This window comes from Phragmites australis, chromosome 2 (genome assembly GCF_958298935.1).
Source record: "Phragmites australis chromosome 2, lpPhrAust1.1, whole genome shotgun sequence".
In the NCBI taxonomy this organism is placed as follows: Eukaryota; Viridiplantae; Streptophyta; class Magnoliopsida; order Poales; family Poaceae; genus Phragmites; species Phragmites australis.
The window spans coordinates 39,494,148-39,520,978 of NC_084922.1; the positions used below are offsets into that span (position 1 = coordinate 39,494,148).

The 26,831-nt window shown below is 42.2% G+C and overlaps 1 protein-coding gene across 3 annotated transcripts; it reads right to left on the reverse strand.

Moving 5' to 3' along the window:
• Nucleotides 1–2,915: 2,915 nt before the first annotated feature.
• LOC133908780 (phosphatidate cytidylyltransferase 1-like) lies at nt 2,916–14,218 on the reverse strand. Of its 3 annotated transcripts, XM_062350937.1 has the most exons (13): nt 14,173–14,218; nt 14,002–14,097; nt 13,087–13,178; nt 12,019–12,272; nt 11,736–11,887; nt 10,982–11,123; nt 10,155–10,311; nt 5,980–6,027; nt 5,807–5,893; nt 4,691–4,819; nt 4,535–4,591; nt 3,617–3,700; nt 2,916–3,542 (listed from the first exon to the last, which is right to left on the reverse strand). In XM_062350937.1, exons 3-13 carry the CDS (start codon nt 13,162–13,164, stop codon nt 3,453–3,455), a joined length of 1,278 nt encoding a protein of 425 aa, XP_062206921.1. In that variant the 5' UTR covers nt 13,165–13,178; nt 14,002–14,097; nt 14,173–14,218; the 3' UTR covers nt 2,916–3,452. The 3 variants fall into 3 exon arrangements, with proteins under 3 accessions (XP_062206921.1, XP_062206920.1, XP_062206922.1); XM_062350936.1 differs by lacking the exon at nt 14,173–14,218 and having other exon boundaries at nt 14,002–14,141; XM_062350938.1 differs by lacking the exons at nt 13,087–13,178; nt 14,173–14,218 and having other exon boundaries at nt 14,002–14,150.
• Nucleotides 14,219–26,831: the final 12,613 nt, after the last annotated feature.

Genomic DNA, 26,831 nt, shown 5'->3' on the forward strand with positions numbered 1-26,831 from the left:
CCACTTGGTGGTGGTCCGAAGGGGGCATATTGATGAGGCTTTTGTCTCTTTGAAGCCACGTCCCATGATGGTTTCACGACAAGCGAGCAAGCTACAATGAAGTCGGAGCTGCTGCTTCATGGATGTGCGACCGAGCTTGGCAATGATGGCACGTAGCAGGCTCATTTGGTGGGGACTGTGTGCATGGGTTGAAGCAATTTTGAGGCAAAAGCTGAGGTCCACCGTGGTCAAGTCAGAGCTCCTTGGTCGCTATCATTGCGAACTTGTCAATGATGACTTGCGACGGGCTCCGTCGTCTGTAGGGTGTTAATGGTGTGTCTACACGCGGTCTGTGTGTTGTTGTTATGTCCAACCGACCTCAGTGGAAAAGTTGTTCTGGTAGTTAGTGTTTTTTGTTTTAGCTTTGTTGTCCCGGCAAGCCTCCGCTCGTCCGTGGTATTGTAGTTCTTTTCTTTTCTTGTTGCTTCGACATGTAATTTCTGGAACCTTTGATGTCTTGCTTTTCTTCTAATATCCTCTTTGTAGCTTTTAAAAAATCAAGCTAATTTTTCCTTGATTCAAGGTGAAGGTTTCTAAATCAACTTGAATTTTCTTTCCAATTGGATCATATATTTTCTGATTTTGTTGAAATTTTTCCCAAAATCAGGTTAAAGCTACTCTGAATGGAGTTGAGTCTTTTACTAGTCAAGTTGACACTCCACCAAATCGATTTGAATTTTTTTAGATCAGATGAAAAATTCTGATAGAATAGAAGGAAACAAGGGGGAAGAAGGGAAGTCGACCTCTTGTTAGCACCTCCCTCTCCCCCTTCACACATGCCCCTTCACACATGGAGTAAGCAAGGTATCTTCTCCATGTATTTTGATTTATATGAAAAATGAACGATAAACGGTAAGAATTTATGTGACCGCAAAATGAATAAAACATTTCTACGTATGGATTCTCATGAAATGGTTCGATATCTCAGTGGCATGGCTATTGATCCATTTCCATTCTAAAATAATCTACACAACTGTATTTCTTCCCCCATGAAATCATTTACCTTAAGTGGCCATAGCAAACGGAGGCAATATCATATATAATGCATTGTAATTGTAAATCTGTAAACGTAAGATGGCCATATCCAATCAGCAGAAAGCAATATGCTAGATGCTCACACTAACACGGCATAATCGATTTGTATCATGCAACAAGATATTATGGGCGATTTCCATTATTACTTTTTTTAGGAATTTCCATGGTGTTTCGGATGCTGTATTTGTATCCATCCAGTAAACAAAAAGGCACGCCACGAATCCTTGAGAGTCGTACGAAACGTTTGTCCGGACTCCGGAGCGGATATCCCAAGGGGACAACTGTTGTGTCTTGACTCCCGAGGATGAATTCGAGTCTTTTTAACAACTGCCTAACACGACATCTAAAGGTTCATCTATTTTTGGAACTGGTGGATCTGACATACAAGATGAATTGAACGGAAGTATATTTTATACCAGGATTATTCGACACAATGTATCATGCGCATGCTTTACTTTTTATTTTGGAGTTTTGCTCCGGTGCTCCTCTTTTCAAAATGTTTGTGAACCTTAAAGCAACATTAGTTACCAAGAAGTAGGGGCAAATTTGTAAACATGCTACTGGAGAAATGATTGGCACATGTGAGAACCCTCTCTCCAGAAGACACTGAAATGAAGTATCTAATCTTATCTGAAATAAAAAATCTATGCCCTAATACAGGGATTCATCTCAGCCTCCCTCCCTGCTGCGTTCTTCCTGGACGTCGGGCGCGCTACGATCGTCGCTGTCGCCGGCGGCCGGCTGCCTCGTTTGGTCCCCACCGCTGCACTTCACTTGTTCATACGGAGGTCGTCATCGTTGTATGATCTTGTAATGTCCTCGTACAAACACGGAGCCGAAGTTCATGAGAGGATCTGCTAGTTAAAACGTGACTTGTTATCGGAGAGTTTGTGCAATGTCTTGCGTGAAGCATTTCCTATTTCTACATCGTGGTCTACATGTTCTCCGTGCGATTTGGTTGAACGATATCCATCGCCGTTTATACAACCAAGCACAAGCTGCGGCTGGAAATATTGCTTCATTGCTATCAGTTGGGCATGCAGTTTATCCGTGCTTAGGCATAAATCTGGGGCAGCTTGTTTGGATCTCAACAGCATACTCAACGAATCCAAGGGAGAGACAACAAAGGCTTGTACAGATTTCGCCTACTTCTTAGTACCTAATTTTGCTTTAAGATTCACAAACATTATTTAAAAAGGACTACCGGAACAAAACCCTTTATTTTGAACGAAAATGCCCATGCTTTACTGACTCCAATGATTCCGATTATACAGAGGAAATGTATGGGGATATGAGATGATCAGGTAGGGTCACATTCTGAGCCATCCACGTTTTATGGCTCCCTGGTCTGTGGAACATCTACAGCTCCACCCGTTTGGTGCCTGAATATTTGTAAATTTTCATCCATGTCCATCAAAGCAATTGCAAATACATAAAGAAGTACAAAGCATGCCAAAGTCACCATCTGTTGCTTCTTACCATTTAAACCCAAATCCTAGAGGAATTGTATCGTTTCCTGTTACATTGCTAGTAGTTACATAAAACCTTGGCACATACACGGATGCATTTAAAACCGTCTTCAACCATATTTCCTTCATTTCGTTCCCTTCTCGATTCTCTTCCCCGTTCTTATTTTTTTTTTATTTTCTCTCATCTGCAACAGCTTCTCTTCGAAGAAAATCGTGAAGAAAAAAGGAAAGAAAATCTCATCCTGAAGAAAATGACCATAAAAATTACTTTATGACAGGAACTGTAAAGAAAAATCGTTGGAACGTTAAAGAGAACAAAAATTCCTTCACGACGGGATTTTCGCCCCCAACAGAAATCCCTTAGACATAGTCTAAAGGAGAACAACTTTCTTTCTAATGAATAGAGCCAATTGTAGTGCAAATGGTTGTGCTGGATACAACACATGAACCACACCAGAACGCATAAACTAGGCTCTAAGAACAGGATGCTTATCACAATCATGAAGAGAAAAAAAATCATGATGACAGAAAGAAAGGGACAACAAATTCTCGTATTTCCTCTTATTCTATTCATCCCCGAATATTTTGCTGCAAGCCCAAAACCACGAAATGATACACAAGAATATAACTTTCCACCACCCCCCCCCCCCCAATATTGTGCAGAAACAATAATAAAAAAAGGGGAGAGAATTAGCACGGAGGATATCGATTACTGCAGAAGGCAGCACAAGTGGAGGGCGAATAAAGTACCTAAACCCCCTTCATATCTATCCATTCTACTGTTTTGTACAATGGTTTGGAAAAGGACTCCGCCACATCACGGTACATTGTAGCCATGCTGCTATACACGAATCTAGACCTACAGAATGGCTATGCACAACATATCATGCTTCATAAGCAAATTAATTATCAGCTTTGCATCAATTGCCTCTCATGGAAGATCTCCCCAAGTTGTCGATACAAGTATTTTTGCTCCTCATAGGTTAGGTTTCTTATAATCTGAATGACGGAAAGTAAACACTGGTTAGAATCACTCAAGATAATGAAATCAGTTATTAAGGTGTGATCCTGACCTGATCCAAGATTATCTCAACAGAGAAGTTCTGGGGCGCAATGAATGATTGGTGATATATGTATGCAAAAACTGCCATAACCATCTGGGGAAAAGCATGAGGAAAATTTATTAAGCTACACTGTACTAAGACATTAAAGCATGAGGTTTCTTCAGCTTGATATGGGCAAGTTCGTAAAGGGCAAATTTTGTTCTTCAACATGCCTGCTCCTTCATTCAATCTATTTAAGAATCATTAAACTATTGTGAATTTATCAACACCAGAGCAAGAGAATTACCAGTGACATATGTATTTTAAATTAAAACTTATGCACAGTCATTCTTGCAGCCTAGGTACACTTTCTTCCCATAAACACATGTATCCATTATTTTTTGACAAATGCATTTAATCCAAATACCAAAGGCATTTTTGTCTCTTTAAGCTCTTCTTCCATCAGCATTAGTCAAAACAAGCAATAAAAGGAACTAGTACCTTATTTCTATGCCAAAACAAAAAAGGAAACACACGAGCAGGTTTATAGAAAAGGAGAAATACTGATACTCTCAAAAAACAGGTTTTTTATAAATAAAAAAAAAGAACTTCCTTCCCCATCATTTCTCCTTTCTCAACAGAATTACAAGTTGGTTCATGGGTCACAGTGTCCTTAAAATGACATGACACATCAAAGCCAGACAAAATGCATAACATCTCGCTAAATGGAGGAATGGTATACCATAAAATGATGTTGCTACTCCTGCCATCATAAGGTTAAACATTTGATTCAAATAATTGTTTTATAACAAATGATTTGGACTAGCACAGCCCACAGGCCTTGTACATTTTATGGATATAATGTGAATGCTAAAAGCTTGCATAAATATAGGCCAGCGACATTTTCTCATAGCTAGAATATTTCATAATTTTCATGAGATAACTTACTTGACAATCCATTCTGTCAGTAATTCCACCATGCCCAGGTATGCTATCACCAAAATCCTACAAATTTATTTTAAAAGAAATAGATTGATTGAAGTAAAAGCAATTTAATCTTTTAAAGTACTCCTACGGACAGCAAAATGTTGAAGCAATATATACCTTTATTTTAAAAGCTCTCTTGAAGCCACTTGCAAAAAACCCTCCAAATGGTGCTATTATAGATGCAAACAAGCCTAAGGCTAAAGCATGCCACTGCACAGGCAAAATGATAACTTCTTTCCATGGGAACTGTCAGGAGAGACACATGTAATCAGATAAAGTTCAATAATCAAAGATCCAGAAACTCTAGAAAGACGACACAAAACCGTTACTGAAACAATAGACTAAAAATCAGTTATTGTAATAAAGTAATATTAGATAAAAACATGAGAAAATATTGGGATAGGGAAAACAATAAAAAAAAATTTGGGGGGGGGGGGGGGTGGGAGGGGTAACAAACTTCTCCATTGCTCTTTCATCAAGAACTAACTTTGACCTTACCATTGACTCAGCACATGGGTGCGCCCCGCATCACATACAGCTCTCGCTGTCTTCCCAGTTATCTGATCCCCTTACTCCTCTTCCCCAGAACCCACACATTGGTGTGCTTTATGAAGTCTAATTGCATGTGCTCAATTGATTTACAAGATTCAAACTATTTCATGGCCTCATTCTAAAAGATAACATTAACAAAAAGAGATAAATCATGGCCTTGTGGGTATGTTTTGACTCCATAATATGGCATGTAATGTAGAGGCCCCACATCTTCAAGATGATGTGTTATATTTGTTAAAGTCTTCATCTGAAAATTCTTTCAGTGAATGCAAATGTACTAACATTCCATGGTATATCAAAAAGACTGAAGTTCCATCCCAGTTCTTTTTTCTTTCAAGTTTAATACACATCAAGAACCTAGTGTTTCCGCAGCAAATGCACTAGCTTAACTAATATTTCTGTATTCCTTCATCTCAATAAAACAAAACCTAGTGTTTTTTAGGACAGCCACCTCTTAATTTGGAAGAAAAATGTTGTTCCTTTTGGAATGATTTGTTGATTAGGGGTTTGGCAATCAATAACCTAGTAAAAAAATTGAAGTGCAATAAGAGCTATAAGGTTCGAGACTATTGCGATAATTTTCCAATAACCTTTATGGTTGGGAACTTTGCAAAGACGACATCTTAGAGTACAAGAAATAATATTAAAATAAATAAGTTGAACAAAAGATGTGTTCCTCACCCACTGTGGCACTAATTCTCCTAAAGAGTAATGTTCTGGCTTAAACATGGGACCAGGATCACAATGAAGCCACCCTGTCGATAGATCCTGAAATTATTTGCGTGAAAAATTAAGAACACAGTAGCAATTTGGCCATACAACGAGAAATTGGATTCTGAAGGAGCGTATGTCACCTTTCTTGGACATGTCAACCATTGGAAACGGCCCATTACGTTTGCTAACTGCCACAGGAAACAGAAAAGTGAACAATATATCATATAGAATTAAAATAAGTGCATACCATTTTACGCAAAAAGGAATTCAAAATAGATTATTATGTAAAAGAATTAGGCCCTTAAAGGTTGTATATAGGTGTACTCCATGAGAATATAAACCATGGGTAGCCAACATAGATCTTCAAACTGCAATATGTTTTTAACGGAACAGACATAATGGTTTTCTGGTCCTAAAGAAGATGCCTCCACTTTGTGATCTTTTAGACGCAATCACCGTAAATCAATGCTAAAAATGTGAAATGATATTAAAAAAACGGCATAAATCAGGTCATATATGATGGCTGTAACCAACTTTTTTGGGAAGAATCTGGATTTCAACACAAGTTGGTTTGCCCCATTGGTCATTTTTGCAATTTATTTATGAGCTTTATTTCATCCATTTGCCATAGTTTCATGGTCATTCTCATGTTCCTATCATTTATGTTAAAAATATTTTAGATGTTACTACAGAGCAAAGAGACGGGTTAATATCCTATGCGTCCAAGAAACCAAATGGAAAGGACAGAAGGCGAAGGAGGTGGAGGATACCGGCTTCAAGCTGTGGTACACGGAGATAACTACAAATAAAAATGGAGTAGGCATCTTGATCGACAAGAGCCTCAAGTATGGAGTGGTAGACATCAAGAGGCAAGGGGACCGGATTATCCTGGTCAAGCTGGTCGTTGGGGACTTAGTTCTCAATGTTATCAGCGCGTATGCCCCTCAAGTAGGCCACAATGAGAGCACCAAGAGGGAGTTCTGGGAAGGCCTGGAGGACATGGTTAGGAGTGTACCTATTGGCGAGAAGCTCTTCATAGGAGGAGACCTCAATGGCCACGTGGGTACATCTAACACAGGTTTCGAGAGGGTGCATGGGGGCTTTGGTTATAGAAGCAGGAATCAAGAAGGAGAGGATGTCTTAAGCTTTGCTCTAGCCTACGACATGATCGTAGCTAACACCCTCTTTAAAAAAAGGGAATCCCATCTAGTGACCTTTAGTAGTGGCCAACACTCTAGCCAGATCGATTTCGTCCTCTCGAGAAGAGAAGACAGGCGTGCTTGCCTAGATTGTAAGGTGATATCTGGAGAGAGTGTTGTCCCTCAACATAAGCTTTTGGTGGCTGACTTCCGCTTCCGGATACGTGTCCAGCGGGATAAGCGCGCTAAAGTCGCTAGAACGAAGTGGTGGAAGCTCAGGGGGGAAGCGGCTCAAGCTTTCAAGGAGAGGGTAATTAAGGAGGGCTCTTGGGAGGAAGGAGGTGATGCAAACAATATGTGGATAAAGATGGCGACTTGCATTCGGAAGGTGGCTTCCGAGGAGTTTGGGGTGACGAGGGGAAGTAGAAGCGAAGCGAAAGATACCTGGTGGTGGAACGAGGATGTCCAGAAGGCTATCAAGGAGAACAAAGAATGTTTCAAACGCCTACACTTGGACAGGAGTGTTGACAACGTAGAGAAGTACAAGGTGGCGAAGAAGACCGCAAAGCGAGCAGTGAGTGAAGCAAGAGGTCGGGCGTATGAGGACCTCTACCAGCGGTTAAACACGAAGGAAGGGGAAAGGGACATCTATAAGATGGCCAAGATCCGTGAGAGGAAGACGAGGGATGTCAACCAAGTCAAATGCATCAAGGATAGGGCAGATCGACTTCTGGTGAAGGAAGATGAGATTAAGAATAGATGGCGAGAGTACTTCGACCAGCTGTTCAATGGAGGAGGTGAGAGCTCTTCCATTGAGCTGGACGACTCCTTTGATGATGCCAACAGGCGTTTTGTACGAAGGATTCAGGAGTTTGAGGTCAAGGAGGCTTTAAAAAGGATGAAAGGAGGCAAGGCAATGTGCCCTGATGGTATCCCTATTGAGGTGTAGAGATGCCTTGAAGACATAGCAATTGTATGGCTAACTAAGCTTTTCAACCTCATTTTTTGGGCAAACAAGATGCCCGAAGAATGAAGGCGGAGTATATTAGTACCAATCTTCAAGAATAAGGGGGATATTCAAAGTTGTACTAATTACCGTGGGATTAAGCTGATGAGCCATACGATGAAGCTATGGGAGAGTCATTGAACACCGCTTACGAAGAATGACAAGCGTGACCAAAAATCAGTTTGGTTTCATGCCTAGGAGGTCGACTATGGAAGCTATCTTCTTGGTACGACAACTTATGGAGAGATACAGGGAGCAAAAGAAGGACTTGCATATGGTGTTCATTGACTTAGAGAAGGCCTACGATAAGATACCGCGGAATGTTATGTGGTGGGCCTTGGAGAAGCACAAAGTCCCAACAAAGTATATTACCCTTATCAAGGATATGTACGATAATGTTGTGACAAGTGTTCGGACAAGCGATGGTGACACAAATGATTTTCCAATTAGAATAGGACTGCACCAAGGGTCAGCTTTGAGCCCTTATCTTTTTGCTTTGGTGATGGATGAGGTCACAAGGGATATACAAGGTGATATCCCATGGTGTATGCTCTTTGCAGATGATGTGGTGCTAGTCGACGATAGTCGGACGGGGGTAAATGGAAAGTTGAAGCTGTGGAGACAGACCTTGGAGTCGAAGGGTTTTAGGCTTAGTAGAACTAAAACTGAGTACATGAGGTGCGATTTTAGTACTACTAGGCACGAGGAGGATGAGGTTTGCCTTGACGGGCAGGTGATACCTCAGAAGGATACCTTTCGATATTTGGGGTCGATGCTGCAGAAGGATGGTGAAATCGATGAAGATGTGAGCCATCGAATCAAAGCCGGATGGATGAAGTGGCGCCAAGCTTCCGGCGTCCTCTGCGACAAGAGAGTACCACAGAAGCTAAAAGGCAGGTTCTATAGGACGGTAATTAGACCTGCGATGTTGTATGGCGCAGAATGTTGGCCAACTAAAAGGCGACATGTCCAACGGTTGAGTGTAGCGGAGATGCGCATGCTGAGATGGATGTGTGACCACACAAGAAAGGATCGGGTTCGGAATGATGACATACGTGATAGAGTTGGTGTAGCACCAATTGAAGAGAAGCTTGTCCAACATCGTTTGAGATGGTTTGGGCATATACAACGCAGGCCCTCAGAAACGCCTATACATAGCGGAAGAATAAAGCGTGCGGATAATATCAAGAGAGGCCGAGGTAGACCAAACTTGACATGGGAAGAGTCTGTAAAGAGGGATCTGAAAGACTGGAATATCACCAAAGAACTAGCCATGGACAGGGGTGCGTGGAAGTTAGCTATCCACGTGCCAGAGCCATAACTAGACTTGCAAGATCTTATGGGTTTCATCTCTAGCCTACCCCAACTTGTTTGGGACTGAAAGGCTTTGTTGTTGTTGTTGTACAGAGCGAAGGTAACATGACCAGAGCATTGTCGCCGGTTTCATTCTCAGATTGTGACAGTTCAAGTGTTGCTGACTTTTAACACTTCTAGCGTTAGCAATTTGGTAAATTTGGAGGCATGAATGCAAAATTGCAGTCATAGAGAGAGAACTGAGGGTTCCGATCTCTCTTGTAGGTAGTGGAAGAAAAACATTAAATGCTTCAGTACATATAGTTATACTGTTGAGGTCCGCAAGGGAAAAGGGCCCAGTGCACTAGAAATATATTAGTAGCATAATTGCATGTGCAACTGTAATTGCCATAATTGAAGTACATATGATCAATAAGAAGAGAGATCCGAGTGTTGCTGCTGAATAATAACTTAGAAGATAAAAAGGTGAATGTTAGTGTTGTATATATACCAGCCCATGACCTCCAGGGAATACAAGTTGTTATTCCTAACAAGTGTAATCACTAACTTGTAACACATGGTAATGTGACCACATGAGCATACAAAAAAAATATAAGAGGCCAACACCATAAGTCCATAGCATGTCAGCAGGACCAGGGCAACATTTACTGCTCAAATATAAGGAAAGACCCTAATTTAGACACCATGACAAGTAAGATTATACTTCAACACAAGATGCCAAATTATACGTGCAGAAAAAAACTAACACTTCAAACGCAAGTGAGAACAGGGGCAGGTTAGTAACAAATTTTACTGTTTTTAAAAAAAATGTTGTTATGAAAAACAATCCTGCTAGGAAAGTTGAACAAAATCTCACCAGAAAAGCAGATATCATAGTTGTCACTGATGCACCAATAAAACCTTCCCAAGTTTTCTTTGGGGATAACTTGATTAATGGTGTTCTCCCAAGAAAGAACCCAAACAAATAAGCAGCGATATCATTGATCACAATGAGTGAAGCAGGCAAGAGGAACCTGAGTAAACATAGTGTTTTAGATGAATGGAGTTCGTTAAATGTAGTATAAGATCAATAACTACTTACTTAAAATAAATAAACAGCACATATGTCTTCCACAATATATATAGTGATATGCATCTTTGGAATAAAATAGCTCAAACTCTCTCAAAAGGGAAAACAAGAAAAATATACCTTCTCACAAAAATCAAAATACAAGGAAACGAGGCACAGAAGTCAGATAGGGCACTATATACCACTACTCCTAAATATTCTACCTTTTATTCCTGTGGAGAATGGAATATTACTAATCTGGGAGGTCCAAAATCTAATTACAAGCTTTTATTATCACAGAAGCTCATCAGGTCAACATAGCCAACCCGGAGCATGGTACCACTGTTACTGAAGTAATGAATGTGGACTGTAGATCTTGTGAAGAGGCACATAGTGTTGGACAATGGAAGTGTGGAAAATTCCTTTTAAGCTGAGAGGTTCAGGGTTAGCAAAGATGAAAGATAAAATTTCAAGGAACCCTTTTTTCGGAAGACAAGGAAACTTACAGATATTGATATCTATACCTAATAAATGCATGCCTAATATCCAAAATTAATAAAATTGGCTGAGTATTTCAGACATCTCAATAAGTAGAAACTCGAAACAAGGTATTAACAGGGAAATGTATCACTTACCAGAAAATCCCTTCAAATATATTTGCCACAGTGAAAGAGGACTGTGCAAAAACCGTTAAAAGTATCATGTGCGTCCAGGCGTACTGTTTGAACTGATACTTATATGCCTTTTTCTTCAGAGTCAAAATAAACCATACAAACCCTGGATCAAGGGAGCTATATATAACCTTTTTTTCCAAATAAGAACTAGAAATTCCAGATAAGAAGGTTATCAAAGCATGACTGTCTATAAAGCAGCACATACAATCGAAAGTGAATGAGAGCACTTAAAAAAACTAGTATGTACTGTACACATAACAGCAATCACTTAGGCAGCTATGCACAATACCAATACTGGGTTCTGATTCAAACATTTGCAAACACTAATGCCTAACGTCCATCCAATTCTTTGAAATGAAGTGAATGTCCAATATCAGCATAAATTAATAGAACATTTCCATTTGAGAAGTTCGTATGAATAATATTTAATGCCAAAGTTGAATTTTCTCATTTAAATCAACTAAAAAGCAATAACCAAAAAATGACTGGAGATGTTTTTGTTGCAGAGTAACCTTGAATTAACTATGGGACTCCTTAACTATAGCATAGCAGACCATATATGTTATTGATAGGATAGTCTGTTTCGGACAAACTCTTTAACATAAAATCATATTAGACAAATATAATCGCTTCAAATATTCTGAATACACAATGAAGTTTTCTAATGTAGTTACTATAGGAAATTATTGCATGTTGCAATAGATATTGAGCCTACCTGCAATATAAAGAAAATAGCAAATGAACATCTGATACTTTATTAGGCCACTGACGACCTTATACAGCAAGTGATCTGAAGTTACTGTATTAACAAGCTGCCGACTAAGAAAGCGGCCATATGTGAACAGCATCGCCGTGAAAAAGAAGTGCCTGCAATGAAAGATAAAACATGTGCATAAAGAACACAAGAAAAAATACTGTTGAAAAGCATAACATTGGTGGCAGCTATGAGATCAACAATTTCCAATTTAAACTTAGAATCAAAATGACCCAAAGTTTACCAATTCAGCAGCCTAAACCCTGGCAGTTGTTTCTCTTCACTGGATTTTCTGAGTAGGTTAAAAAGCTCTCTTGCCATGTATATTTGAATCACAACCACCATGGCCCAGATATAAAGATGACCCATATAAACAATCAAGGCAAAGCCTCCAATCATCCATACCGTAGAATATGTACGAATAAGCATGGATTTATACTTGTTCTGATCATTGACAAGCAACGGCTGTCCGTTAGATCTATTCCCATCCGCAGTAACCTGAAGAAAATGAGCACAAATAACAGGTGGTTGCTGTAGCTTTTGCATCATGCTCTCATGTAAGAATTCACCAAAAACTCCATTAGCAGATAATTAGATGAATGAACGGGTGAAATGAATAAACTAACACAGCAAATACAGGAGTAACAGTACACACAAACTCTTTTGCACATTACAGCACATTTTCCACCAAACGCTACTTATCCTACATGCGGGGGTGTGGAGAAGTTGAAAAAAGTTGTGGAAGCGGAGCACGATTAAAAACTTTCATAGAAAAAATGTGTTTTCAGCATAGCCAACAACAACAACAGAGCCTTTTGAGCATAGCCATCCCAGTAACAAATATATTAGCTAAATTTATGCAGAAATATACTAAAATATAAAACATTATAATTGAAAATACAGTTGTATTTGTCATGTAACTCAGGTATCCATCATTGATACTTCAGTTAGATTTGCTATACAGCAGTAATATCTCTACATGTCTTATTAATCTACACAGTCATAATCTCACCACACCACATAAGTTTACTTCCTTCTATTTTTCTCACGATTAAGACAAGAGTTCTAGATTTTATTTTCAATTTATGCATTAAAGTGAGAATTGCTAGCATTCAGAGCAAAGGAGACACCTTTAATATCACCAGTAGTTTACATTTATATAGATCTGTAAATTAATTATTAGCTATCGATTGCTTCCCCTCAACAACAAGGGCCTGCCCAGGTCATAATAAAGAGCTTGTCTTTGCTGAAATGTGGAAACAAAACAGGAATGTAACAAGGAGCGGAAATCCAGAAAAACGAAATAACTAACCTCAGTAGGATGTCTCCGACGCCTAGCACGTCCTACTTGAGAATTAGAAGCATCGCTAGAGCTAGTGTCCCTTTGCATCTCTGCTACTCAATCTACAAACCATGATAGATTACATTCTCCAATTCTAATTAAGAGTATAGCAATTAAAACACAGAGTATACATCGCTTCCAAAACATAGAGTACACGCAAGTGGAAATTAGAACCAATTCTAATTGGTTTCTCCAAACAGAATGTTTGCTAATCGTTCTACTAAAATACAATGGTTACATGAGTCATGAGAGGAACACCAGGCAAAACACACTCTAACAATAAGCTACTATACAGGAGCAGACTTAAAAACCGAGCATGTGGGTTCAGAAGAACCCCCAATAATTTAGGAAACGAAAAGGAAAACCAACGGCTCCCAGTACTCCCCTTCACGGCAAGCAAATTGGACGGGTTGGAGCATCTATCCCATGAAGAAAGGTTCGGCTTTAAGGGCCCACAGCAAAAGAAATATCCCTGAGAACAACAAAAGGAACAATCCATCCGGCTCCAAGCAGTCTAGGGTTCCTCACCAACAAGGTGGGCGGTGGGAGCTCCGGTGGAAGGAGAGGACGCCTGGACGTAGGCGTGCTTGGCGGGGAGGGGAGGGGCACCGGTTGATCGGCGGCCTCGCCTCACCGTGGCCAGGGTACGGGAAGAGAAACGAAGGGGAGGGGCTTAGGGCTGCAGAGGCGGGTGAGACAACCAGCCTCCATCCAATCCAACCAACTAATTCGACAGGTGGACAACCAACAATCGCAACGCAGAATATGAGATACTCCCCCGAATCACCCAGAACCGGGCCACAGATCAAAATCCAGCAAAACAGGAACTCCGACGGCGTACAGTAGTAGGGGCGGTGTGCTCTGCTCACAGGGAGACGGAAGTACCTCGGGGTCGGGGAGGCAGGGGCGGTCTCCGGCGAGGCCCGAAGCCCGCGCGGGAACACCCGCTCGCCCAGTGGTGAGGCAGAAGCTTCGAGCGGCTGTGGTGCTCGGGCTCCCCCCCTGTGTGCTTTTCGCCCGGGGGGGGGGGGGGGGCTCCTTGCTTAATTTCGCAAATCCCTCAGCTTGAGAAACCAAAGCAGGCTTGGGAGTTGGGAGAATGGTGTGGAATAGTGAAAACCAAAGGGTTCTTATTTAAATATAAGCATATCCTTCCATGCTGTTTGCAACTGCTGATCAGTGGACTAGCGATTAGGGGTATAACTTAATTAATCCAACGGTACTCACTACATTTTTAGTTCCATCAATAATAGTATTTTTTTTCAAATTAAGTATTATTAAAAAATTATTGTTATTGATTGAAATAAGAAGGGCCGAGGATACCTGAGATTAATTAATTTGCACTTATATGCTGGATTTCTGCCGGGTCAAAATTCGGAAAGGTGATTGCAGAATCCGTGCAGATGCTGTCGCTACTCCATGAGGTTCCATCTGAAGAATCAGCTGCTACGAGCACGTGCGCAAAGATGCGAGGTGTCCCGGTCCGTCCAGTCAGAAGTTGGCTAAGGCTTTTTCAAAAACTATTTCTGGTTGATGTCTTGATAAATTGTTTCTGACTGAAAGCTCTGCAGAAGTTGATAGCGCCGTCTAAAATCAAACATAACAGCGAGTCCAACTGGTCAGGCGTGGCGACGTGGTAGTAAAATACTGCAAACTCTTGCCAGACTTTGGCAGATTATGTTTTCTTTTCTAGATGATGTAAGTAGGTACCGTAATCTTGCAGGAATCACGTGGAAAAAAAGGTCACGTAACATATGTATCGCACCAGTTGCTCTTGTCCTCGACGGTTCGAGCCTTTATGCCCCGTTTGTAAAAAGGAAGCCAAGCTTTTGTATACGAACACATGGGGCGCACCCTCTCAGAGCTTTTGTATACGAACTCATGCTGCTTCGGTTATCTGCTTTCGTTCGGCGGGAGTGGAGCGAGAATATGTGCCCAGTGGTCAGGAGCGACGCAAGGAAACAGCAGATCTGGGGAATCGAATCGACCTCAGATCATCTCAACCATTTTTTTTATTTCGTTCTATTTCTAATTCTCATTCTGATTTCTATTATCTTTGTTTTTTCTCATTTTAACAACTTCATTTCGAAATAATTCGTAAAGAGAAAGAAGATAGAATATCGTCCTGAAATGAATAACTTTGAAAATCACTCGTGAAAAAAATTGTAAAGAGAAATCACTAGAATACTTAAAAAATCTTTTTAAAAAAATTTTAGATCACTAAGAAAATCCGGTAGACATGATCTCGTAATTCATCAGGGTACGAGCAATATCCTCTCTTTTACGCGGCTTTCTCGGGGCCATGCGAGCGCAAGCGTAGGCCCAAAAAAGTGGTCACAGAAAGCAAGGCTCGGCCCACGTTTGAGAACCTTTTGGATCAATAGCTCTGCTCAATTCACAGGCGTCCGCTTCTTTCAACTTTTGGGCCTGGACTCCGTATGTCCATCCAATGACCCAGACCTTCTTACCAGGATTACGGGCCTGACGTTCATAACCTATTACTTATGGGCCGAAGCGTAACGTTTCCGAGTTTTTTTTATATTTTTTATTAAAAATTTAAATAAATAGATTCTCTGCAGGAGAATTTGTAAAACTAGACATCTGCAGCCCTCTGAGAGAGCGGTTAGGTCGGTTAGAAGACCTAACCGCCCCCTGAGAGGGTGGTAGACCTAACCACCCCCTCAGAGGGCGGGTACGGCTTGCCCGCCCGAGCCGGTCCCTTACCGCCCCCTGAGGGGACGGGTAGAGGTCCTTACCGCCCTCTTAGGGGGCGATAAGGGGCCTCCCCGCCCGCCGTGCCGCGCTACCCACCTGGTCGCCCTCTCCTATAAAAAGGCTGAAAATAGGCCAAAAATTCATTAAAATCCGAAAAAAGAAAAAGTTGAGAAGAGGGAGGAGAAGAGAGGAGAGGAGAGGGGAGGAAGAGATGTCGGTGAAGTTCTACTGCATTTGGGCAGCGGATTTGAAGAATAATTTCGGGTAAGTCTTTTTTTCCTTTTTATTGTTGTTAATTAGTGCAGTAGTAGTATATAACATAGGTTTTAGACATGTATGACATAGGTTTTAGAAAATTGTCAAATTTATTTAGAAAATAGTACGATAGCAGTGCAATGTAGAATATTATTTTTAGTATATTATTTTTACTATATTGGGGTTGTACCTGTGGACGTAGGAGGTAGCAGTATATGATAATTTGCGAACCTAAGATAGCATTTAGAAATTATTTTATCTGATAATTAGAAATATAGTTTGTTGTCTTAACATTGGTTATGTTTGCGGGTGTTTTCAGGGATGGCAGATAAATTAATTTTTCAGATATATTATGGTGAGGGTGAAATTAGGTACGGTCCTAACGGTATAGATCTGTTGTCGTCATGTCATGAAGGGGCTTAGTAAAGCTAATGAGAGGATCATTGTGGGTGTGTGCAAATGGCTCATGCGGTTTTTCCAACTGGATCCGCAGCAACATGAGCTGAAGTTGAAAGCTATCCTCAGCCGTGCTAGTTATGGATACTTTGGTGAGTTTGTTCCCATCGAAGCCACATCAACTTGGAGACAGTATATAGATATATGTTGTGAACGTGGCCTGCCGCTTGTTTTGTTAGCTGAGGCGTACCTGAAAGATCAAAATGAGGTGAACTCTGCGAAAGCAGTAGCAGGACCAAGTGAGGCAGTGGAAGATGAATCAGAGGCGGCTAATGTCGGGTCCAGGGAGGAAGTTGGTGATGTTCCAGAGCTGCAACCGATGGGTGTAGCTGATGAAGGGGAGCACATCCCTAGTATCATTGAAGATATGGATTTGGAGGATGAAGAGTTGGAGGAAGGCATTACCGATGGGGATTCGTCTGACGAGGAGGGTAATGCTCCAGTTCCTGCAGAGTGGCGGGATTATGAATTTTCGAAGTTGGTCGTTAGCGAGGCTGACCGGACACCGTGGCAGTACCATGAGAACGAGGTGTCACAGGGTGCTATGTACCCTACAAAAGAGGCAGTTATTCATGCAGTGAAATTCTGGTCGTTGTCTCTTCATAGGCAATTCAAGGTTGTTAAATCCAGTAAAAGGGAGTACGATGTGAAGTGCTTGGTGCCTCAGTGCCCTTGGTGGGTGCACGCATTCAGAGGGAAATGGGTAGACTACTGGCAATGCTCAATAGTTAAGGAACATAATTATCACATTGAGGAAATAGAGTTCGCCCACCGGAACATGTCTTCTGCTTTCATTGCAAATGTTATGTACGGAGAGATTGTGGACAACCTAAGGTATGAGCCACGATCAATAATCCATGCTATTGAGCAAAGGTTTCAGTACACAATAAACTATGCGAAGGCATAGAGGGCAAAACAAAAGGCTATTAAGATGAGGTTCGGAACATATAAAGATTCATATCACAATCTACCTCGTTAATTAGCCACAATTTGTGGAAGAAATTCAGGCAGCTACTATGATATCAAGCATTACCCCTCTACTGATGTGGAGTACAGCGGAAAAAGAGTGTTGCAGCGTGCTTTCTTTGCATTCGCTGCAACTATCAAAGCATTTCGATATTGCCGACCCATCATATGCCTAGATGGAATATTCCTGACTGGAAAGTATAAAGGGCAAATTTTGTCTGCAATTGGGGTCGACGGTAACAACCAAGTCCTGCCACTAGGGTTTGCTTTCGTGGAGAGTGAGAACGGGGACAGCTGGTATTGGTTCCTAGAGCGGGTTAAACATGCAATTGTTCTTGACCGACCAGATGTGTATCTCATTCATGGTAGACATGCAGGATTGTTGCAGGCTTTGCTGGATATGCAACATGGCAGCGTGCGACGGGGTGTAGCAACACAGTGGCCCGATCTCAAAAGCAGGTGGTGCATGCGCCATATGGGTGCGAACTTCTACAGATAGTTTAAAAATAAAGAGTTAATGAAGCTTTTCAAGAAGTTGTGCAATCAAAACGAGTAACGTAAGTTCAATGCACTATGGGCAAGACTTGATGAACAGACTCTAAAACAAACTACGGAGGCTGCACCTAATAGTGATGAACCAATAGCTCTCTGGCCTCTTCCAACCGATACTCCGCAGATTGTAAGGAGATCAGGCTCATCTATTAGGAGCTTCTCACAGTGGATACGTAATGAGCCAAATGAAAAATGGGCTCTGTTGTACGACAGTGATTGTGCAAGGTACGGAGTATTGACTACAAATCTTGCAGAGGTTTATAATTGGGTCATGCAAGGAATGAGGTCCCTACCACTAGTTGGAATTATAGAAGGCATTTTGCATAGGACCTGTAAGTACTTTATTGATCGGTATGCAGCTGCTAAGGTTGTAATTGAGGACAATCGTATGCTTTACGGACAGATGCTATGTGAGTATATGGAGAAGGCTAATAAGAAGGCCAACCTGCATCGCGCAAATCAAGAGGGAACTACGGAGCATGGTTCAATGTCCTGTGTCGGGATAAGGGTTGGAGAGGGGGTAGACGTGAGCGGCATGTTCAAGAGTGTATGTTAAGGAGTGGGACACGCATCTGTAGTTGTCAGAAGCCACAATTACTCCACAAACCTTGAACACACGTCATAGCTGCGTGTGCAGAGCACCATATGCTTCCCAGGCAATATGTGTCAAAGTATTTTATGAAAGATCAAATACTCAACACCTGGAACCAGGAGCTGTATGGTTACAGCATTATTGACACTTTTACAAGTAATCCAGGGCCTGCAAGAATATATGTGCCTGATTTGGAAAAGATGAAGAACGCACCGGGCCGAAGACAAACTCGTCGGATTCGCAAAGATATGGATGAATCCAAGGCTGGCCCTAGGATGAAGCGATGCAGTCAGTGCAGTGAAATAGGTCACACATACAAGTATTGTCCCAAAAATGCACCAGGTGATGCACCTGTTGTCTAGGTGATTTTTATGTGCGTTGTGCTCGTTTTGTACCATTTTAATATTCGTTAATGTTGCATATAATGATATAGTTAATTTGCATTCAAAGTATATTATTACTGTATTTATTTAACAATGTATTAATGTACATGTCTTTCAAATGCAGATATGGCTAACCCTGCGACCCCCGAGCTTTTAGACCCAGCCGTGGACAAGAAGCATTGCAGCTTCTTATCCGCCAAGCACCAGACGGAGCTAGGAGTGTTTCGACCACGAGGCCTTAGAGAGTTGCTGACGATAAACGAGCGATGGAAGCACAAGTACTTCAAAAATTTGATACGAAATTGCCATATCACTGATGTTGTTCCATATTATTGATATACTGTAACACTTATAGGTTGGCAGCGGCCGGACTCCTACCGCTTTGCCGGTTGGTCGAGGCCCGATCGACGGAGAACCCCGAGGTTGCGGCTCGTCGTTTCTACTTTGATCAGTCGCTGATAGCAGCACTGGTCGACCGATGGAGGCCGAAGACACATACGTTCCATCTCCCGTGCGGCGAGATGACCCTGACCTTGCAGGACGTAGCCTACCTCTTAGGCCTTCCTTGCGCGGGAACTGCGGTTGAGGTCATCGATATCCAGGCTGACTGGATCAACGACATGCATCAGTGCTTTGGCCCGGTGGAGCGAAAGGCGGACGCATCCCCCTACGTGCCTGAGTTCTTGTCCGATGCACGAGGGCCAACGAAGAAGTGGATCCTACAGTTCCAAGTACGGTACCATACAACCTATTAAATACTAATATAGTATGTAGTAATGCTCGTTTTTGACACCAGTCATATTTGCAGCCGGCGTACATACACCCACATGCCAATGCATACGCGGTCTCCAGGCATTTGGAGGTCTTCCTGCTTTGGTTTTTTGGGTGGGTAATGTTCACTAGTGGCCAAGGTCACCTGGTTGCCAAGACGCTTGTGCCGTACGCCCGGTCGATAGCGAACGCTGATGCGGAGGATATACCGCAGTTTAGTTGGGCATCCGTTGTTCTTGCTGCGATGTATTGGGCGCTCTGCGACGCGTGCACGAAGAAAGAACCACTAGTCACTTTCGCCGGGTGTCCACTTCTTCTGCAGCTGTGGTCATACGAGCATTTCTCCATAGGCAGGCCGGTGGTGGATCGCTCCCCGTACCTAGAGGAATGGTACGGCGAGCCGGACGAGGACGTGCCTACTATGGCCTCGATGTGGTGTCATCGTCGGGTACGGATTTTACATTAAAAACTTCCTTCGTGTTCTTTTTCCCTCTAAAGATTTGTATTGATGTTTGTCACGCAGCCACACTGGGCGCACGAGCAGCCTCACAGCCCGTACGAGCATTTTCGTACCCAGTTCGACAGGCTACGTCCAGACGACGTGATATGGGAGCCATACAGCATCTTGGCCGTGCAGGGGCGTACAGGATTGGGTTTGTCACCGTTGTGTACCCGCGACGAGGAGTACTGGCTCACGAAGGCGCCCCTTGTCTTCGACATCTACGTCGAAGAGTACTCACCGCACCACATCATGCGGTAGTTTGGTCGTCACTAGGCATTCCCTCTCGTCCACATCCGTACCGTCCCCGTGCAAGTCCACAAGTACATATGAAAAATTACAGTTTTCGCAACCTTCGTTTTACTGTGACTTACATTTACCGTGGTTCAAATGCAGGTATACGCGGAAAGACCAGCCAGCTGGCAACCTCTGGGCAGAGCGCTTGGCCTCTTACGTGGCAACATGGGCCCAAGCGCTACAGGATGTCGTGGAGGAGGCTTGTCCCCACACCGAACGGATCTTCAACGAGTACCTACGGTGGTACGTTCCACGTAAGCGCACACGTGTCACCTACACCCCATAGGGTGTCCGGCCCCACATCGCGTCGATAATGGAGGCATACCCGGTGCATTGGGACGAGGACGCCGTATTAGCAGTAAGTTATTTTTTGAAGTCAGTAGTCCATATTGAACGAATATAACCGTATACTGTAATTGTTTACTTCTGTTCGTATCCGCTGGCAGATATCGTTTATGATGTACATAGGGATGCAGCTGGTGCTATGGATCGCCTCCGGCAAGGGCACCACCTAAGTGCGTCGGATGTTGCGAGCTTCATTAAGCGGGTTTTTGACAAGATAGCGCACGCCTTGAAGCTTACCTCCTGCCGATCTACCACAGATGTAGCAGGGGCGCCTCCCAGGTCCAGTGGTGTCCACGCCGCATCTCGGCCGTCAGACATGCATCGTCGTTCATCCGTGTCGGCACCCACACGACCCCTTCTACCACGTCATGGAGGCTTGGAGCAACTTGGTACGAATTATACTTTTGAATAATATTGAACAATATCATTTACTTATTATTGAACTTTCATTAGGTCCGCCTGCACAAGTCTCGACGCAGCCTTGTAGATCGAGCCCTGTGCGTCCACCCTCAGGTACTGGCGGCACCCTTCATCCTAGTTTGTAATACTTTCAGCAAAATAAGTTAATATTGTGCTCAGGTTACTTTGGTGACGAGGCCGGTCCGTCTTCGACGGCCCCACGACCGACCCCGCCCGCAACGTACGAGTTATACTACGGTACGATAGCGTGGCCTTCTTCTGCTGCACCGTTGTACCACGTAGGTACAATTATACAATTTTTACTACTACTTCCAATACCACATTGTTCGTATCTAACGTGATTATTTGTTCGTAGGCCCCTCCAGCTAGTACACATGGACGCCTGCGGAGCCTTCACAGTCCTCCTACCCTAGTCAGGAGGATGAGGCTGGTCCGGACGCCGCATACGACCTCGTCCGTGACTTCTTCGGGGGCACACCTGACTACGACATCCTCTAGCGGTCATAGGTTTCCAGTGCTCCCCTTCGGACACAGCCCACGCAGGACGAGGCCTCGACACCGGTGGTCCCTACTAGGCCTACCAGACACGTCGATCCACCCGACCCCCTCACCTACTCCAGGGGTCATGTGAGGGTTAACCAGCGGCATCGGGACCACGATGGGGCGCACGGGCGACGGCAACGAGGGAGGCAGTAGTAGAATTTTACATTTTATGTAACTTACATATGCATATTCGCTTCGTGATGTACTCCTATGTATTCAGACACGTTTACTTTGTATGGTAGACTTAGCATGTCGTAAATGCATTTCGTATTCAGACACGTTCAATGAAGAAGTGACCACACTACTAAATTTTAACCATGACTTAACAACACATGCCTCATTGCGCAGGCTTTAAACAAGACGTGACAACACTACCCAACTTTTTCCAAATAATAAATGACAACACGGGTACCAATAAATGTGGAATCTCTGACCATGATTAATGACACAACTTTCCCATTCTTCAAGATGGAATCCGATGCTCCTGCCACCAGCTACGCCCCTGCCCTCACTCATTTCTTCACGAGCGAATCCAATGCTCCTGCCTCCCCCAACTATAAATAGCCGAACCTCCTTACGTTGAAGCATCACTCATTTATCATATCTCTCAAGCGCAATATCTTCCTCAGCTCCATCAAGCCCACCAAAGAAACATTGCGGGACTACCATACCTGAAGGTCTCAAACCACCAATGTGCTTCTGTGGTGACCTTTGTAAACTCCGCGAGTCGCAGGACATCTCATACACCTATGGGCTGCGCTTCTTCATGTGTGCCAACTACTAGTATGACAAGCCTCGACATGCAACAACTGATTATCAACCGGTACGGTAACAGATATCCGTCTCATCTCTTCCAATTTCGCACCCTCTTTTACTAACCGCTCATCTTGTTCCATTTGTTCAGTCCCCTCCACCACTCTGTGATTTTATTCAGTGGCTCGACAATGAGTAAAATGACTCACAGAAGCAGTGGGTCGACATGAACATGAGGTGGAGAAGGGAAACGTACGTACGTCGGGAGTATAAGCAATAGCAAGAGGAACTTCGCCTCAAGCGGGAGGAAGAAGAGCGCATGAGGAAGGCGACGCACGACCGTACCGTAGTTCAAGCTCGGGAGGCTGAGAGGGAAAGGAAGCGGGAGAGAGCCCGGCGTGCTAAGGCGGCAGGTCCCGATGCCCTCCGAAAGGGAAAGTATCCTAGATGCACTCAGTAGAGAGTAACTAATATAACCCGACATACTTTTCCTCACTAAGGCATGTTATGATTAGGATCGGCGCACTAATAAGTAGGTCTTAGTGCGAACCGTATATGCTACCTTTGTTTTCTCATCGTATCGTAGCGGTTACAGTGTATTATAATGTTTTCACCCTATGTTTAATACTATGTTTGTCCTCGTTCGCACCTCATACCCACGTAAAATGCTGCGACTGCTAATTACTGATTTTTTATTCTCCGACTATTACATAACCTACTCCAAATTTAAATTCTTAATTTCCTTACACCCCTTCCTTTTTATTTCTTAAATTACACAAAAAATTACATTTTTAGAGGAAAAAAAAAAGGCCCTAACCGCCCCCTCAGAGGGCCCTCTCAAAGGGCTGCAGCCCCCTGAGAGGGCTACAGGAGCCTAGTTTTGTAAATTCTCCTACGGAGAATCTATTTATTTAAATTTTTAATAAAAAATAAAAAAAATAAAAAATGCAGCGTGCCAATCACCTGTTGATTACCGTTTTTGTCAAGTTTCCCCTCGTCCCTGGACTTCATTTTCGACACGTATTAATAGCATATATGAAAACTACTAGTACTAGGTCCATCCGGAAGATGTTTGGATGGTGCAGCACTGCGATGCTGCTCCGACAAACATTATTGGTTTCCATAGTTCATGCAGAAGATCTGTAGAGCGAAGAGGGCGCCGAGACACGAAGCAACACAGTTCGCTGAAAAGAACACATGAAGCATGGCACGGGTGGATACAGTCACGTAACCACATTCTTGTGCAACCAATTAACTTGGGGCTAAGCCTTCAAGACTACCTACATCTTGCCTGGAACAGCGAGTGGTATACGGAACCACGACTGTCTGTTCTTTTTTTTCCCGATAAATAGAGGATATATATACACATACATAAGGTGTAGAATAGTGCTATACTATACCTATATGGTAGAATAGTATTATATACTATTGAGCTCAATACATAACCTGTCTAACCCAACCAACTAACAAAACAACACGTCGCATCCCACAGCACTGTAGTATCCGGCCCAACCCACCCCATTGGTATTGTAGTGCGAGCCCAACCCACCTCCTGTCGGTTACTGTAGTAACGAGCATAACCCACTCCTCCATCGGTTACTGTAGTATCCGAGTAGATCTTCGATAGCTAACAAGTGTGATAATTTACTATGATTTAAATTCTTTAGTAATTTTGTTATAAATTAGATACCTTTAAGTATAAGTATGAAAATATACTATAAGTTGAAAATTAAATATACGATAGGTTAAAAATTTACTATGGTATGGATGTTTTCGAGTAGAAGTGTGAAAAATTACTACGATTCGAATGTTTCAGTAGTTGTCAGTAGTTTTGTTCAGTAGTTATGTCAATAGTTATCCAATAATTTTAAGTTATAGAAAATTATTCAGTAGTCATCAATAGTTCAGTATTCAGTAGTTCAAATTATAGTAAATTATTTAGTAGTTTGTGTCAATAGTTCAATGTCATAGTATATTTATTCAGTAGTGTTAGTAGTTTGTTCAGTAGTGTTAGTAGTTTTTATTCAGTAGTGCCAGTAGTTGTTAGTAGTTTCAAGTTATAGTAAAATTGTTCGGTAGTTTGTGCCAATAGTGTTAGTAGTTGTTAGTAGTATCAGTAGTTTGTTCAGTAGTGTCAGTAGTTATTATTTAGTAGTAACAAGTTGTCAGTAGTTTAGTATTCAGTAGTTTCGTATCATAGTAAAATTAGTTAGTATTGTGTCAATAGTGTTAGCAGTTGTCAGTAGTTGCTAGTAGTTTGTTCAGCAATTATCAGTAGTTGCCAGTATCTTTCAGTAGCTGATGCAGGTGGAGGAGGGCTAGGGCGCGAGCGCGCGGGGCGAGGGCGACGCGTGGCGTGTGCAAGGCAGTAGCACGCGGGGCGCGGATGCAGCTGACGCGCCACGTGGCTGGCAGGCTCGAGGCACACGCGCTGCTCACGAGCAAGCGCGGGTGCGCGGCTAGCGTAGCCACGTGGCACGCTCTGACTGGGGTGGGCGGGCTGGGCCTGGGTGGCCTGCTGGCGGGGTGGGCTAGGTCAGGTTGGGTATTCTACACTCTGGGTGTAGAATAGCGCTAACGTGTGTATATATAGAGACACACACATATGACGACTCTAGTCTGTGTCTAGGTACACTATAGTTTACCACTGTGTACACCCTAGTTACAACTCAAAAAATTATCAGTTACAATCTACTAGGTACCACGGGTTCACAAGTATATAATTGCAACATGAGAAGCAAATGAGTTACAATTAATATATATAAGGACTGTAGTTATATTTTAGATGGTACTAAGATTATAATCGTGTTCCTTAGTTTGTACATTATTAGGCAAGAAATTCGTTAGGAGTTATATCATATGGGTACAATGTACAACCTATGTAGAATGTAAAACTATTCGAATAGCCGTATTCGTGATCATGGACATGCGAAGGCATGATCACGCTTGATTAGACTCCGGGTGCGTATGTCTTAATGAGTGAGTGTGTGAACTAGATATCCATGTGATGAGGTTCCTGGTTCAATCTGTCAGAAGCTGGGTGGTACTTGAGGTACAGCAAATGTGATAATAGAGACTGCGAAGTGAGGTGTAGCACTCCTAGGAAAAAACTCTCTAGATATAGCTTGTTACTTGGTTTTAAACTATTTAAAACTATTTTAAAAGCTTTGTTATCAAGTTACCTTGTTTTAAACTGTTTCAAAAGCTTTATTATTAGGTTACCTAATTTTAAACTGTTTCAAAAGCTTTGTTATCAGGTTACCTTATCTTTTTTTCAAAAGATTAAAAGTAGATAATATAACTAGATACCTACATAAAATCTGCTTTATGATTAAAACTATACCATAAAGATAATATAACTAGATACCTGCATAAAATCTGCTTTACGATTAAAACTATACTACAAAACCTTATCTTTGAAATACCCATTATGCATCTATCAACCTCTTGAAGTAGTATAGGACTTATTGAGTACCATATGTACTCAATCTTGCTGTTTTCAGATTGTTGAGATGGAGATCAACCTCAACCCAGTTGAAATCAAAGAGAAGAAGTCTAAGGTCGCGTCCGCATCCGAGTTGTCTGTGGTATTAGGTTGCATCGTTCGTTTTGCTCCGCTCCGCTGTAGGCTCTTCTGCCTGGCTGGTCTGTCGCGGATCCTTGTCCAAAAGACCATTTTTACTCTTTTCAGGTAATTATTTTATTTTATTTTATTTGAAGTATGTATTTGATTCATTCTGTTGAATTTTGTGCGTATCAATTACTTGATCCAGAGACTAATATAAGAGACACAGGGGAACCCAAGGTCAGGTCCTGATATATTGCACAAGTGCAATCGTGATATGTGAAAAGAACCTTAACAAAGTATATCAACCCTAAGTTCTTTTATGCTCATGAATTGCATAAGATGAATGAAATAAAGGTAATGCATACCAAGCCATGTGAGAATCTTGCAAATTTATTCACTAAGTATTTTTTCTGCATCTAGTTTTGAAAGATGTGTTCATGGTATTGGAATGATGAGACTTAAAGAGTTGCATATTTCAGGGAGAGAATTTTCACATAATACCGATATAAAGAATTAAATCTTAGTCAAAAAGATTAAGTGTCCAACGTTAATCATAAAGATTATATGAAGCATTTTATGTGGATTGTACTCTTTTTTTCT